Source organism: Myiozetetes cayanensis, unplaced genomic scaffold (assembly GCF_022539395.1).
Source record: "Myiozetetes cayanensis isolate MyiCay16 unplaced genomic scaffold, myiCay2020 scf10, whole genome shotgun sequence".
Lineage (NCBI taxonomy): Eukaryota > Metazoa > Chordata > Aves > Passeriformes > Tyrannidae > Myiozetetes > Myiozetetes cayanensis.
Window position 1 is genome coordinate 27,696,059 of NW_026086605.1, and position 15,919 is coordinate 27,711,977.

Here is a 15,919-nt window from a genome sequence, read left to right on the forward strand (position 1 = left end):
AAGGATGCAGCCCTCACCACAAGGCATCAGTCCGATATCTGAGAATGTTCAGTCAAAGAAATCTCCCCAAAATTTGAGAAGCCATGAACAGCACTCTCTGCTCGTGCTACTCTGAACTCTTGGGATGACTTAATAGTATCTTTGTCCCTGTCTTTGAAAGATGAACGTTTGGGATACAGCCATGAAATTCAAGGTACAGTGGCTGAAAGGCTGCCAAGCCCAGCTGTAAATGTTACTGGTACAAGGCAGGCTGCAGTTTAAAGGAATGGAAAATCCTCAAAGGAGGAACCACTCATGCAAGGAGTCCGATGTTCAAACACCAGGAGAGCAAGAGAGGAACTTGATTCCAATTGCACAGCCAGACCACAGGTGTTTTTCAGCCATGGGAGAAGAGCACCAAAAGCTACTAAAATCCATGAATCCTCTCAAAGTGTTCAAGAGTGATAAGAAGCAAATGCATCACGTTGTCTAAGTCTGTATTTCTCAGAGCAGCTGAGCAAAGCCCAGGTGATTCAGACACAATGCTGCACGTCCAGGGGCTCACACTGCAGGGCAGTAAAAGGCAGGAGTTCCCCCCTGGCTGTACAGCCTTTCCCAGTGGAGCTCCGTGCAGCTCCAGGCAGTGGCAAAATGAACTAAACCACGTGAATCTCATCTGAGGATGGAAGCTCAACTCCAGCAGCTCCCAGACAGAGGCCAACCAGGGCAGGTGCCACAGCATTTTTTGTTAACCATCTTGCAAAACAGACACAACACGCCCTTTGGTTGCAATTATTTTTTAATGGAAAAGACTAATCAGTGTTTTACATAAATATCAATTAGTGACAAGTCAGTTGAGTAAGTAAAGGAATACATACCTCTTAAAGGCCCATAATAAACGGACAAAGTAGCACACAATGACAACTACAAGGAATTAATTAGAAGAGGTGGGCTGCACGTCAATCACCTTCATAAAGTTCAACTGCTAATCACACCAGGCTATTATTGGAGTAGTCACAGTGCAGTCCTCCCATACAGCAACAAGGACATGTTTGAAGGGGACAGTGAACTTCCAAAACACTTTTCTGCCTCCAGCAGAAAGCCCTGGCTATGAAAGTACAAAAGCCTCAAGTGGTTTGCTGATGTTAAGCCCTTTCAGGGTCTGGTTTCAGATGTGCAGTGTCCCCTTCTCAGATTAAAAACTTATTTTTAAACAAATGCACAGGTTCAATCAGACAGGAATGTGTTCACACTGCAAAATGGTATCAAGGTCAGATCTTGATAATAATTTCTTTTCTACAGGGTTGTAAAGAACTCAAATAACTTCCGTTCCCAGGCAGGCTGCAGAAGGGGAGGCTATTTTCATAAAGAGCAATTTGTTAAGTGAACAGAAACTGCACCAGAAACTACAAAGCTCCAGTTTTTCATGATCCATATTTCCCTCTAACATCTTTGCATTCTTTCCTATGGGCTCAAACTGCTAAAGGTCTGAAGAGGTGTTGCTCATGTTATGTCCACAGCTATAGGGATGTGAGTTACTGGACCCCACTTTCACATGCATAATCACATGGAAATCCACAGATTAAATACCTTTAAGCTGCATCAGTGGGAGCCACACAGTTTGCCAAGTTAGTGTTTCCCAGTGAAACAGCATGACGTCAATCTGCTGAAAGGCATCTAATTCACCAAATGTTACCTTTAAATATTATGTGGCTAAGATGCCTGCTTTGCAGTGGTTTCGTCAATAATAATTCATTATGAATTATCTAGAGCTAGAAGAAACAAGACACATTCCCTTTTACAGCTTTTCCAGGGACACTCAAATAGTTATTAAATGCTGGGGACACGGTAGGATCTGATCTCCTGCTGCACAAAAATTAACACCCTACCCTGTTCTCTGAACGGCTCAAAAATTTGCAAGACAAGTTTTCATTTAAAAATAAGTTACCAATTCTCTTGTTGCATGCCAGGTCCCATAAATCCATGTCCTTTTCAAAATCTGGACTACACACACGCAGCTGGGAGATGCACCAATACAAGATGCAAATGAAACCTTCGAAGTTGGCAGCTGCTCAATGAAAGAAATTGCTTCCAAATACAGCCTAAGTTACCTTGCAGTCCCCGTACGCTGGAATGCAATGCATGACCAAGTTGTAGCAGCTGAAAGAAACAGCAGCACTTCTCAAGTCGCTGCCAAAGGTGGACGTTTCACAGCACCAGGAAGATTTTGCTTTATACTTGCATTGGCTTCAACATACTTCAAGTGACAACCCATGAAAGAAGATCCTTGTATCCCCATAACAGACGGGAACTTGCCAACACCTCTACAGCATCAGATTGCTTATGCTCAGTGGGTTTACATTTCAGAATTAATCATAACAAAAAGGCATCTTCTGCACCATAACTCTGTTACGAGTAATCTTTCTTTCTGTTATAATTTTAGAAGAAAAAGCAGACGGCCGAACACAAAACACAAGAACTCAGCTGGCTGCAGTCACTCAGCACGATGTGCGACTGATAGCAGGAAGGGGATGATTCGACACTTCCAGTTCTTCACATCTAAACAGATTAAAAATGGGGTTACTCTCTTTGATAAATAGAAAGCAACACTTTGGCAAAAATAACATGGATAAGATACCCTGGGGAAAAAAAAAATCATACTAAAATTCCTCCTAGAATGAGTATCTTGACTTTTAGGGTTTGAAGTACTCCTGCCAAGGACTATTTTCATCAATTTCAAACGCAATGACAAAGAGGTATTGTCAGACAGGAAAAACATGATGTCAGTTGTAAACATATTACCGCCTGGAAATTTACAGATTAATTGCACGTTCTAGTCCCAACTGAAGTGACCAACTGCCAGTCAGTTGAGCGATTTACACAAGAACATAAGTCATTCCTTCTCTGGCTTGTTATCAAAACAGGAGGAATAATGACAAAGGAAAATGGTCCAAGCTATTAAAAAGGTCCATTGGGAGGAAATTACAACACTGCTAAGCATTACATTTAAAGAACTGAAGATGACCATTAGCTGCCAGTGTCTGTGTTCTGTACCCCCAAGACATGTTTAGGCTCAGCTGTTCTAATACACTCTGTGCATCCTACCTGTAAAGGAGATCGATACAGCCACTTTTCGTTATCTCCACTGAGTTTCATACAGGCAAAAAGGTCACAAACTGTAGGAAGGCCAAAGTCCTGAAAGAGAAGTCACCGTAATTACTGATCCCCAAACACAAACACATTCTGATGTATCTTCAGATTCTGCTAAGTGTTCAAAAACAAAGCCAAAACTGACTTCTGAGTCTTTGAGATTAATACTGTCTTCATTTAGTGTAACATTGCTTTGTGTTAAGTAACTATTAAAAAACATTAAAAGAGCTAAGAAACCTAAAGCTGTCAGTCAGGATTAGCCAGAAGAGCTATGAATTTGAAAGAGAAGGAAGTTGTTAGAGTAAAACAATAAACGCAGCACATAAGACAGAGCAGTAACAAAAATTTCTGCTCACTTGTGCTTTCTTGCGCAGAAGCCATTTATCTTCCGCGGGAGGCGGGTTTGCATTTTCTAGGTCATTTGAAGTCAACACCCAACTGTTTACATTCAAGGGGAGGTGGAATGGAGCCAGGAGGTCTAGGAAAGGACTCTTGAAACTCTTGTCTGCTTTTTCCCGACTCGCCTTCTCTTCTGCGCTTTCTGCTCTGTGCTCAGCCTTGGCCAGCCAGCTCGTCAGAGGCCTTTCCAGCAATACTTTGAAGGGTTCTGCGATCTCTGCTGAATAATCCGCTTTCTCCGCACTCACGGGCTCCCCTGTGAGCTGCTGGGTGGGGTTAAGCCAGGTACTGGCAGCAGACTTGGTCTTGTCATGCTCAGGGTCTGGTGTATCTTTCAGGCTGACTGGAACTCCATTTTTATCCTTCCAATCCTTCTTCAGAAGCCATTTACAAAGAGCCTCTTTTCCACAGTTTTCATCACACACACACTCTGAAAAGCTGGCACACAGCTCATTAGCTTTGCACACATCTTCCACTTTAAAGGGGGCCTGGGGATGTTGAAGAAGCCAAGCATTTACAGCAGATGTAGTGGGCGACTTCTTTCCATCAAGATGCTCATTCAGGCACTTCAGATTTCCCAGGTTCTCAATTTCCACATTTTTGATCTGGCTGCCACGACAACTGGTACATGTTTCAGCTTTGAGGAGCCAATCACTCAAATTGCATTCTTCCCTGAAAGGTTTAAACTCACACTTCCATTTCTCATCTGAAGCAGTATTTCCATTTCCTGTGTCAGCAGTAATCAGCCAGTCAGAAAGGTCCATCTCTTCTTGTCCAAGGTATTCCAATTCCTCCACCTTTTCAATAGTGGAAAAGGATGAGCTGGAAGTAGCGGTGGAGTCCTTGCGGCCAGGGGAGTCTGTTTTCCCAGCAACATCACACTGCTGATTCTGCAGGAGCCAGTTCTCCAGATCTTTCAGATTTCCCCAGGCTTGCTCGGAATAACAAACTTTGGAAGAATCCAAATCCTAGCAAAGACACATTGAAATACATCTATTAAGACTAAAAGACGAAGTTCAGTAACTGTTTTCATAGTTAGAGCTTGGAGCATCCAGATGGTAAGTGCCAAAGGGTTAGTGGAACATGAAGCGGAATAAAGAGAATTACACAAGGTTTAATTCCCACCATATTCTGCCTGCTATCAGATACTGTTATCCCCTCTGTTACAAACTAGATTACGCACAAAAGGCTTACCTGGCTGGGCTCTGACACACATTTTTGTGTAACCCATTCCTCAAGATTGGTGCTGGGAACATATGGAGCCTGGTGAGCAGCCACGGGTCTGCTTCCCAGTAGCCAGTCCGCAAGCGAGGCACTCACTGTGCCACACAGTGTCTTCTGCTGAGAAACAATGTTGTTGGTCATGAGAACGTCTAATTGCTGAGCATCAACATGCATCAGTACTTCTGCACCAAAAGAAAAACCACTCCCTTCTAATTACAAAAAAAGTAAATCTTCAATTGCCTGTATGACTTGAAGCCACTGCACTGATTGTTTCGTGACCCCAGATTCTTCAGAGAGCAAATTACAGGAAAGGGAAGCGACAACTTCCAAAATGCACAGTTCTGAGATGTGTAACCCAGCCGCAACCCTGCTCCTGGCCCCAGTTCCCATTACTGATTTGCTGCCCTCCTTCACTGACACTGTCTGTGCAGAGCCCAACATAACACTTCCCCATAAATTTCTGCATTTAAAGGAATTGGATACTTCCAAGCCCTGACCTGACCACATCAAGGAACTTTCAATTAAAAAATTCTGACTGACAGTCACACCCCACATACCCTTTCATAGTATGTTCCTGCATGTCTGTTCCTGGAGCAGCTACAACATCGGATCACTACTGCTCACCACAGCCACTGTTACGGGCTACTCAAGCATCTTAAACAAACGCAAGGCATTACCCAGGCTCACATAACGTGCTCAGGTTCTCCTCTTCCCTTTAATGCAATTAAACACTCACAGAAACAGGCTCTAATCTTACCTGCTCACAGTTCATTAGGGCACAGTTCTGCCCTGGGAACCAGGGAGAAGCATTCTCTCTCTCTGAGGTTTGCTGAAAGAAAAATAAAAGTTTATTTCAATCTCCATTTTGTCCAGTTTTGAGGATGAATTTTACAATAAAGCAGAAGTGCAGTTACAACTTGACAGTGCTTATGTTCTCAACATTTACAAACAGAATGGAGAAAGATTTACTAAAAAATACTACCTTCAGTTCACTTCCTTTAAGAGAATTGTCTCAAATAATAGAGGAAATATGTTGCTTACATAAGAACCCCAAAACACTTTTATCATAGAAAGCCCTCTACAATATTTTAACTATTACTATCTAAAGAAAACGGTAACATTAATTTCCAGTTGGTGGAAGAGAGTAAGAATACAGTAGTCATTCCCTCAGCCTCTGCCAAAATATATTAAAATAACACGTACATAAGCAGATAACTAAACTTGGTGACACTGAGAACTACATGCAACAGCTAAAACCATTGACTTATACACAGGTTCCACTCAAGCTGTAACTACAAGTAGAACTACCCCTTGGAATTTATCACTCTACTGAATAAAAAAAAAAAACAAACTTTAATTGAGGCAAGTATTCCAACCGGGGAAGTCTTGGTGCTTACCATTGTTTTAATTGAACCAAATGAGGTAATAGCCTGGCGAAGGTAAGAGGTGTCAGCCTCAAAATTCAGGATGGAAGACTCTTCTGGTTTAAGTGTAAGGCCTTCCAGTCTGAAAGAGTAAGAAAGACAACAGTTACAGAAAAAAAAAATTACAATTTTCTTCTTCTGCCCAGTTTTGGAAGTTACTCCATTATTTCATACAAAGGCTTCCTAGCTGACTTGGCAGTAGTTAGGTTAAAAAAAAATTAATACCTGCATAAAAGAAAGAGATACCTATCCACAAACCACAGAACAGAATAAATAGCCAGCAAAACACAAGTTTCACCTTCTTACTTCAATTGCCATCAACAACTAATATTTGAAATAATCTGCACAAATGAGTACCTCCCTGCTTGTTATAGTACTGGCTTTCCATCTAAGATAAAAAACAAAAAAAAACATGAGAGGAATCATCTCAAACTGCTCCAAGTATCTTATTTCTAGGAACCATTAAAAATGTAGTAACAGTGAGTGAGATCTATTATTAGTTCTATTAAAATACAAAAAAAACCACAGAGTAAATTTGTAAGTCCAAGTAAAACCAACTGTGTTAGTAAAATAAAAAATATAAATAAAATCTATTTACCTCTCCAGGCAAACTGAGATCTGGTTTGCTAGTTCATTGCTATAGGAGCGTTCCAGCTGATGAATAAGGCAATTGAACTGTCCCAAATACTGCACGGAAGACAAAACACATGTTACTGTTTCGGCTTCTAAGATTAAAATTGAGGAAATACTCGCAAGGACAAGGTTTGCACAGAAATGCCAGTGCAACACATGACCAAGCAAACCTTACCCAGTAGAGCTGCTGCGCCTGCTGCTGCAAGGCCTCCTCCTTGAGCTGCTGGATGAGATCCACCTGCTCGAACAGCCAGACCTCGCGGCTGCGCAGGCATTCCAGGTGCCGGCTGATGTGGCTGTGGATCTTCGCTTTGACCTGCAAGGCAACACCCGCCACTTCCAGAACACGTGCCCAGCAGTGTGAACAAACACGTGCTGCGCCGATGACAGAATGCTGTTTGTCACGGGTAGGTGACAAGTACTGTTGGAGAAACTTATTTCTAAAAACTAACCACAGTCACCCACAGCACCACTTAACTCAGGTTAGTAAAAGTTCCAAGGCTACCTTTAAGAAAGTTACAAAGAACAGTGTTCCCTGCAATATCTCTCAATTCTAATTTTTCAATCAACAGCTTCAGGAAATTCTGAATGCCTAAGCTATTAATATGGGAATTTATCAAGAGCATGACCAAATGACTCAGCAACATGCTTGTAGCTCTCTAGGAAAATTTCAGATCATCAAGACCATAGTAAGTACTGTAAAATAACAAACTGTCATTATAGTAATGTTAGTTTTATATAATTAATTAAGTTAGTTAATATATTTTTTTAATAATTTAAAATTACCTCCCGCCAGTTCTCTTTAATCTGCTGTTCAGCTTTGACAATTCCAGATATAGCTGTTTCCAAGTCCTTCTTTGCTTGAAAGCACTTTGCCAGAGTCTCACTGCTGCAGGAATTTCTATTTCTATCTTGTGGTGGACTCATTCTTGAAGTGTTCCTAGAACACAATGGAAAAACAATTTCTTAATAGTTTCTGTTCCTCTTTAACAGAAGAGGAAGGGCATCATATGAAGAGCCATCTGCTCTACTTCACTATAAAGGTGAACAAAAAAAACCCAAGACCCTGCATGGATGGAAGTTTTCTAAACACAGATAAAGCTTTCTCCAGGAGCCGCTCTAACAATGGCTGCTCTAACGCCTTGGCCCATGGAATTTGCACAACTGCAGGAAAACCAACAGATATTTAACAACAGCTTCAACCACAGGATCTTAGGCAATCCTCCCCTGCCAGTCACCTTGCTCTGGCTTTTATGCCTTGCCAGCAAAACCCCAGAGCTGAGGGGCTGATTCAGGGAAGGTTCCGCAGCAATGCCAGAGCTGGGGGAGAATGGCCCAGGCAGGGGCACGAAATGCTTCAGTCACCCCTTTTTCAGCTGCAGGCAAATGAACTGGCTCCCATAAATCAGAAAATTCCAATACGGCTCCATCAACTGAACACCCAAGTATTACTCCACAGATCTTTAAAAGCATTTTAAAAGCACAGATCTTTAAAAGCTTAGTAAAGCACGCTTTACTAAGCTGCAAAGGCCAAAACTTAGAGCAGCTCTCCATTAGTTTTGTCCTGGTCCCAGCAGTGGTAACTTACACAGCTTCAGCACAGCCTCAAGTAAAAAGGCACTCAGATACAAAATTTCTACACAAGTCAGACTGATAAGGATTCTGCAAGTAAAGGGCAAAAGATAATATGGATTTTTAGTAAAAATGGGTATTTCGTTACTGAAGAGTTTCAATTCTCCTCAATCCCAGTCATGGGATTCCTGAAGCACTAATGAAACATTCACAGTAAAGGTTCTATTTAAAACAAGTCCTCAGCAATGACAGCTATGGAAATTCCCAGCAGAATTAACTAAAGTGTACACGTGCCCATCTAAAATGTCACAGATTTTCCCACTCCTCTGGAGGGAACTGAAAGGAGTGTTTTGAATATAAGACAACCATGGAACTTGTGTTACTGAGCAGCTATTTAGTCTGCACTTTCCAAGCCCCACGGTCATATAAACTGCAACCCAAAAATCCTTCTACAGCCAAGACCCACCAGACAGACATAAAATGTGTGTTTCAGAGAGCAGAGGGCCAGGAGTGGCTTGCATACGGAAGCTGACAGAAAAAGCAAGGTTTGCTGTGGGGCAGGAGCAGAGGCTGCATCTCCCTTGGTTCCCTCAACACCACAGGCTTCCTGTTTCTTGTGCCCCCAGACACGAGACATGGAGCAGGCACAGGACCCACCCAAAAACCCTGCACACAACTCAATCCCATCCTCACCATCTTCTAGGAAGTGCAGAGCATAAGAACAGGAGAAGCGAACTTGAATGTATTTTTTAAGCTCATGTTATTCTACACCAAATTAGTCAGGGTGCAGAAGTCAAAAATACTTCATTCCCCATGCTGCACTATAAATTCCAGTTTTGTCCCTGTATTTGCACATTCACAGGTGCAATATACAATTCTGTAAGGTTTCAAGATCTTCAACGTTCAATAAAAGGTAAGCTTTGTCCTCACATCAATCATTAGATTTTATCTTGTTTGTCAACTTTCATATCCAACCTACAGGAAAATGTAAGTGGGAGCCCGAGTTCTCAGATGTAATCTAACAAATGTTAATGCAAAGGCAGCGATACACCCAGCCAAGAAAACAAGGCCACCAGATACATTAAAAGCTATCCTATACTCACAAGTAAACAACAATAAGAAAAACAATATTGTTCATTACTTCATTTGTTGTATTCTTACATATCAACCAAGTCAAAGTCTGAAAGGCTAAATATAACTGCCACATTTGCTCACACGGCAGATAATGTAATTACAACTTCTGTGAAAATTATTTTAAGCTCTGTATGTACAAATACCAAGTCCAAAGAATGCTGTGTTACCACTTATGTGTTTTCTGAATTTACACCACAAGGGAATTGAGCTCAATGCCTGAACAAATGCTACTTTTTCATACTCTGCATTAGCAACTTGATATTGGTACAGTCAAAATTAAGAAGCTTATACATGCTTCTCTAATGGTTTCTGAAACTACTGTTTATTGCTTTTCTGTTTTTTCATTTGATTGTAAGAGTCTCTCTCCAAAATGTGTACAGAGAGAATGAATGCCGGCTTCCTCCAGCCAGCCAACTCCTCTTAAAATGGCTGTTCTCGTGCTTTGTCAAAAATTAGGCAGTAAAACTCACACGACAGTTGAGGATGAGAGCCAATCCACCCTTCTTTTCCATTTCCACAAGCCTCTAACAAAACTAAGTGGGGGTAACCACCTATTTCGTCGCTTCCCAGTTACCCCCCAATAGCACTGGGAGTTAAAGCCGTTTTCAGTTTCCATTCTCTGACACACCCGGGATCATACACTTCAGCTCAACAGTAACAAAATACAATTACTTCTGCAAGAAGACACACGGCTGCAACACAGTCACCTTTTTTGGCAATTTCCGTGCCAAGCACACCCCGTTTCCAAGCACATGGGGGTCCCCTCCAGGGGTAGGTGACTCACGGGACGCGCACCCCCCACCCGCTGAGCTCGCACTTACTTTCCGGGCGCAGGAAGCAATCCCTCAGTGTCCCGTTTATAACGCCGCTGCCATTCCCAGCCCCCCGCTCCGCAGAGGCACGGCCTCGGGAATGCTCTCGCCGCGGGTTCCGCTCCAGAGCCCCGCTGGCTGGAGCGGACGGGCCCGCCCCGGCCCCGAGCCCTTATCGGGGCGGCGCAGCCCGCGCCCCGCCCGGCCCGGGCCCCGCGCCCCAAGGCCCGCACCGCGCCCCCAGGCCCGCACGTCGGCAGCGCCGAGGCGGGGCCGGGCACAACACCGGCCCGCTCCGCTCACCCGCACCACCAGGGGCCTCCGGGCGTCCCACCCGCAGCTCCAACCGCGAAACCACAACGTTGTGCAACAAACCCGCCGTTCGCTGCAAGTTCGGGAGTGTGGCAACGTGACACTTCCGCACAAGAAACGCAACAAAGCGGAGCCAGGGCGTCTTTCTGCTGCAGCCCCCCAGGCTCAAGACCTCAAAGTGCAACCTCCCCCTGTCCACCCCTGGCCATGCACAGCCCCGCAGCGAGGCTCCCCATCCAGCACTGAGCCTCGGACTGCCAGAAACCCGGACAATAAATGGCTCGGGTGCAGTTAGCTCCTGGCAGGACCAAAATCACACATGCAATTCTTGTCACATCTGCTCTTGTGTCCACAATTCCACACAGAGCCGAGGAAAGCACACAGAACAGCCTGGGTTGGAAAGGGCCTTGTAGATCATCCAGTTCCAACCCCTCTGCCGTGGGCAGGGACACCTCTCACTGGACCAGGTTGCTCAGCGCCCCATCCAGTCTGGCCTTGAACACTCCCAGGGATGGGCCATGTACGTGTACTTGCCCGCACATTATCAGTCAAAATATTATGACAACAAAACCAAAAGTGCCTGAATGAGGCAGAAAGGTGATATTATTGTTCCTAATCATAAAATAACTACCAGTTCTTGCAGGAAGATTTCTGGCTTTTTAGAGAGTTGTCACCACAAAGACCCTGCAGCCAAATCCTGGTCACAGTATTACTTCTCCTGTGCAACCTCCCTGGCTGCCTGCCCTCCACCCCTGAGCTGTTACTTCCTATATTTGTCTTTTACTTTATTTGTAGGTCAGAAACAGATGGACAAAAGTATTTTTTTAGCTTTTAATTAAGTATCCTGTGGCTGGGGAGCAGAGGAGGACGGGACAACCCTGCCTTGCCTGCACAGTCTGCAAACAGGCCAGCAGGAAACTGGTTTTACCAGCTTTTCACTTTCAGCACAACCTTGGGAAGAGCATTGTTTTTCCATTGCAAATGGGTGTGGAATCACCTCAAAAAGATGGCTGTTCGGAGCCTTTGCTGGGCAAAAGCTTCTGAAGGGAACGAATCCGCACATTGAACAGGCTCTGCTTATAAATGTGGAATGATTTCTTCCAGTCAGCTGGACAAGGCTGCTCCAAAGCCCTCTCCGACCTGGCTTCATGTGGTTTTAAACCCACTGGCTTGTTTGAACTGAAATCCCCACAGATTTCACCCTTACCCCACCAAAAAACAGTAGTTCCTTTTAAGTAACTGTCCCAAATTAGGTATGTGGGAGTTGTGGTCAGGGAGTGAAGTGCCGTAAGTACACGAGCTGAACCTCAGAAATTTCCATTTGCATCCAAGCACAACAAGCATTTGGTACAGTACAGAAGCAGCATCACGCACCAGGATCTGTGTGGAGCTCCTGCTGGGGGGATTATTTTCCTCCAAAACAAGTATGTACCACCCTATTGTATAAGTTACAAGCCACATGAAGGAAAAAAATGACCTCTGGCAGCTCTGAGTAAGAGAGAAAATGAAATTGATGCTTTAAGGAATAGTAATAAAAGTTTCAGGTAATGCATTTTCTAAAATTAATTTCGTTTTTACCTGCCTGCACAGTGCATGATCTGTGCCACCTGAACACCTTTTCAGCCTGTTTTAGCTCCAGAAGAGCACAGTCATTGCATAAAGCACTTGTACAGACACCCTTACAAGAGTTGGGCTCTGTAGAGTCACAAGTCACCAGTGCAGCTGAGACAAGAAGGTTGGTCACCATTTCATTCCATCTATAGTAAATATATGTTTTACGCACAGCACATAAGTGAAATCACAAAGTATCTGAAAATGAAGGCCTGAAATCTCTATGCTGTAATTACTGACATTACCTAAGTATATGTCCCAGGGTGGGAAAGACAAACTGTTATCTTAACACAGATTGCACACTGCAGCACAACTGTTTTCCAGGCTTTTGCATTTAAAACCCTTTGGAAAGCAAGTGACAAACCCCTGGCTATGCCTGAGGCATGTGGCCCCAGAGACAGCACTGCCCCGCTCTCGGCACATCCGTCCCTCCAACGCTGTGCACTCGCAGCGTGGTGTACAGCGCCTTTCACACGACTGGCAGGGAAAAACCCCGCCGGGGCTGCACACCTTACCCCAAACCCCGCAGAAGGCAACCTTGTTGCTCTGTCAGCTTTTCCCGTTAATGCCGCCCGCCCGCACCGAGCTCAGAGGCGAAGGCAGGCACAGCCGGGAGCTCCGGCCCGCAGCACTCACCAGGCACCGAACGACACCGGCGTGACAATCTCTGAGGGCCCGGTGGGACAACCCGACCACTCGGGGCACTATCGCTTATGTAACCCCGGGGAGCGCGGCCGCTGACAAAAGACTTTGGCTTCGCGATGAGAGGAGTGATTTTAGGAGCAGCGCCCGCAGCGCACCCTCTCAGGGGCGCGAAGGGCAGGCGAGATCAGCACAAAAGCCCCGTGTCTTTCGTGTCCCCCGTCCCCCCCTCCGCCCATTTCCCCACCGGCCGGCCCGCGCCAGGCCGGCCCGACCGCGCGCTTCCCGCCGTGCGGCGCGGGACCCCGCGCGGGATTCCCCGCTGGATCCCTCGCGGCGTTCCCCTGGGGATTCCCGGTGGGATCCCGCATGGACACCGCCCCCCCGTCCCGTCCCGCTGCCCCGTCCGCCCTCACCGCGGGCCGCGCGCCGCTCCCTCACCAGCGCCCTCCGCGCGCACGCCACACCGCCGCGCGCCGCCGCCAGAGCGCCGCCCCTGCCGGCCGCCAGCGCCCCCTGCCGGCCCGGCGGAGCGGCCGCGGGGAGGGGCTGCTCCACACGGCAGCCAAACAGCGGGAATGGCAGCCAAAACGCCGGGAATGGAATGGCATCCGCCCCGGCACGGCGGGTGTCCCAAGGACAGAACGGGGCGGGGCAGCTCGGGTCTTTCTCGTGGGCGCTGTAGGCAGTTCCCACCGTGCGCGGCCTGGTTTGGCCTCGCCCGGCACAGTTTGGGTTTGCCTTTCCCACGCCCCCCCCCTCCCCCCCCCACCCAAATGTGAAGCACAGCAGGGCGCTTCCCAACGCTGCCAGCGCGGTTTGCGGCTGGGAAAAGCACCCAGTGCCTGCAGGGAGCACTGCTGCCCGTGCTCCGTGGCTGGTCGGGGGAGCGGATCGCCGCCTTTAGGGGCCCCCCGGCCGCGCCCGGAGCGCGATGGCCGAGCGCGGCCTTGTGCGGGTGACTGCGCAGCGCTGGGAGCTCGACAGAGAACGCAGGGGCTTCATTGGAAAAGGCTTCAGCTGGGAAGGGCCTCGGATGGAAATCCGAGCGCCTGTGCAGCTCTGAGTAGCCCGAGTAGCCATTTCCCACACATTTCCTCCCCTGGGCACGGATCAAGGAGCCCGTTCTCTTGAACAGGGCCTTACCCGTGGTCACCAGTACAAGTAAGTCAGTGCTGACCTGAGAGAAAGTAGAAGTCAGGCGCCCAGTCCCAGATGTGCTGTTACCCCGGGAACCTGCGTTTCGGGTATTTGGCTTTGTTGTCAAAACATGAAGGAGACGCAGGATGTGTTATATAATCCTCCTCTGTGTATTTGAATTTGAGAGGAAAAATAATACCAACCCTGCCTGACCTTGGAAAACCAGCAGTGCCCATACACCTGTTGTGTGCCTCATCCAGTTACACAGCAAGGCTGTCCCAAGGAAAGAGAGCAGCCTGTCCCGTGTAGGCAGGCACAGCAGACAAAGTGGCTTGCTGGCATGCCTTCCATGGGCTTGGCTGAGGCCATCCCATAATCCGGGTGGTTTGAGTGCTTTTTGTGAAACCATCTACAGCTGCTTCACCTGTGAGGATTCACTGTGGTTAAGGTTACGCTTTCCTAGGAGGATTTGCCTGTAGGATACATCTCCCATCTCGTCCTTAAAGGAATGTCAAGAGTAAGGAACCATATGCACATTTTAGTGGTCTCTTTCCTCCCACCACTGATGGATGTACGTGCTGTTCCTCCCTCAGCCATACCCTGTGCCAAAACAGATGTGCCTTTTTACCCAAAGCTGCATAGCATAATCATTATAAAAAGAAATTTAAAATTACATTAGCCTGAGCAAAGGACAAATTGGTAGTCTGTTAAAATAGGGGCAAAAGGTTGGGTAAGAGTTGCAGTTTTATGGGAAAATAAACACGATGATCTGCTCATGTTCAAACAGCAGTGAAGATCAAGATGTACTGGGCAGTTCCTCAGCACTCTGTGTCAGTGTTGGCAGTGAGCTTTCAGCCAGAGTATGAAAAGAAGCATTTTGGATGCATTAAAGGGATGTACATACACATCAGAAATAGTTAATGAGGATAAAAGCTTGCAGCTTTTCCCATCAGAAGTGTATGACACTGTGTGATGCACTCCTGTACCCAAAACTCAGTGCTATTTCTTGCCAAATGGGAATCCTGCCTGTAGTCCTGCAGCGAGAAGCCCATCTTTCCTTGATTCTGCAAAAGTGCTCAATGACCCCCTTTGTACACTCCAAGTTCTTCCTTGCTCAGCTGCAGTACGAGAATGAAGAGCAGGGAGAGATTCATCCCTCCACATCCCCGGGAAACAGGATCCTCGACAGAGAAGTCCAAGCTTTTCCTGCATTCCTTTGGCCTGCCAAGCTGTACTACTGTGCACCACCCAAACCACAAGGAACTTGAAGAATGTTCTCTGGTTCGATGATTTTAGAGGAATTTTTATGGGTTTTAGAGAATGTTTCTGGTTTCTATTTAGACCGTTCCTCTTTCAGTAACTGCAGTAATTTAGCTGACGAGAATCAGCTGTGTTAACTTCTCTGTTTAGTGCCCCATAATGTAATTTCCCTGTTCTGCAGCGCTACCACACAGTTCAGCAGTCCACTCCTGCCTCGTGAAGGGGAAATAAAGTAGTGCAGCACAGGGACAGGGGCACGGCAAGAACGGCACAGCTGGAGGTGAAGCCAAATGACAAGGCAGACTAACAAACTGACGGCTGCTCCTGTCAGGAGCAGCAACAGCCGCAAGCTGGACTATGAAATTCTAGAAGAGTCGTCATTGCAGGCGTCAGGGAACGACAGCTCCCAGAGGAATCGCCAGTTTCCTCCGAGCTCTGCTGCTGGAAGGGAGCTGTTTTCCCTTCGTCCCTGCCAGCCCGGGTGCGCGGCCCTCCCTCCCACGTATCCTCGCTGACGTCTGTCCTTGGTCCTGTTCCAGGCAGGCTGTGACTTGGCACTCAGTCCCACAGCTGAGCGCCAGATCCGTCCCCAGCCTTCCCCCGGAGCTCATCCCGCCCGTGGCCGCA

General features: G+C 46.6%; 1 protein-coding gene across 5 annotated transcripts; it reads right to left on the minus strand.

The window, feature by feature from the left end:
• Nucleotides 1-760: 760 nt before the first annotated feature.
• NCOA4 (nuclear receptor coactivator 4) lies at nucleotides 761-13,393 on the minus strand. 5 transcript variants are annotated; one of them, XM_050340153.1, is made up of 10 exons: nucleotides 13,309-13,393; nucleotides 7,596-7,749; nucleotides 6,985-7,125; nucleotides 6,775-6,863; nucleotides 6,150-6,258; nucleotides 5,510-5,581; nucleotides 4,723-4,869; nucleotides 3,486-4,496; nucleotides 3,085-3,174; nucleotides 761-2,538 (listed from the first exon to the last, which is right to left on the minus strand). In XM_050340153.1, exons 2-10 carry the CDS (start codon nucleotides 7,734-7,736, stop codon nucleotides 2,533-2,535), a joined length of 1,806 nt encoding a protein of 601 aa, XP_050196110.1. In that variant the 5' UTR covers nucleotides 7,737-7,749; nucleotides 13,309-13,393; the 3' UTR covers nucleotides 761-2,532. The 5 variants fall into 5 exon arrangements, with proteins under 5 accessions (XP_050196110.1, XP_050196082.1, XP_050196090.1 ...); XM_050340125.1 differs by having other exon boundaries at nucleotides 13,334-13,352; XM_050340133.1 differs by lacking the exon at nucleotides 13,309-13,393 and adding an exon at nucleotides 12,887-13,067 and having other exon boundaries at nucleotides 4,723-4,866.
• Nucleotides 13,394-15,919: the final 2,526 nt, after the last annotated feature.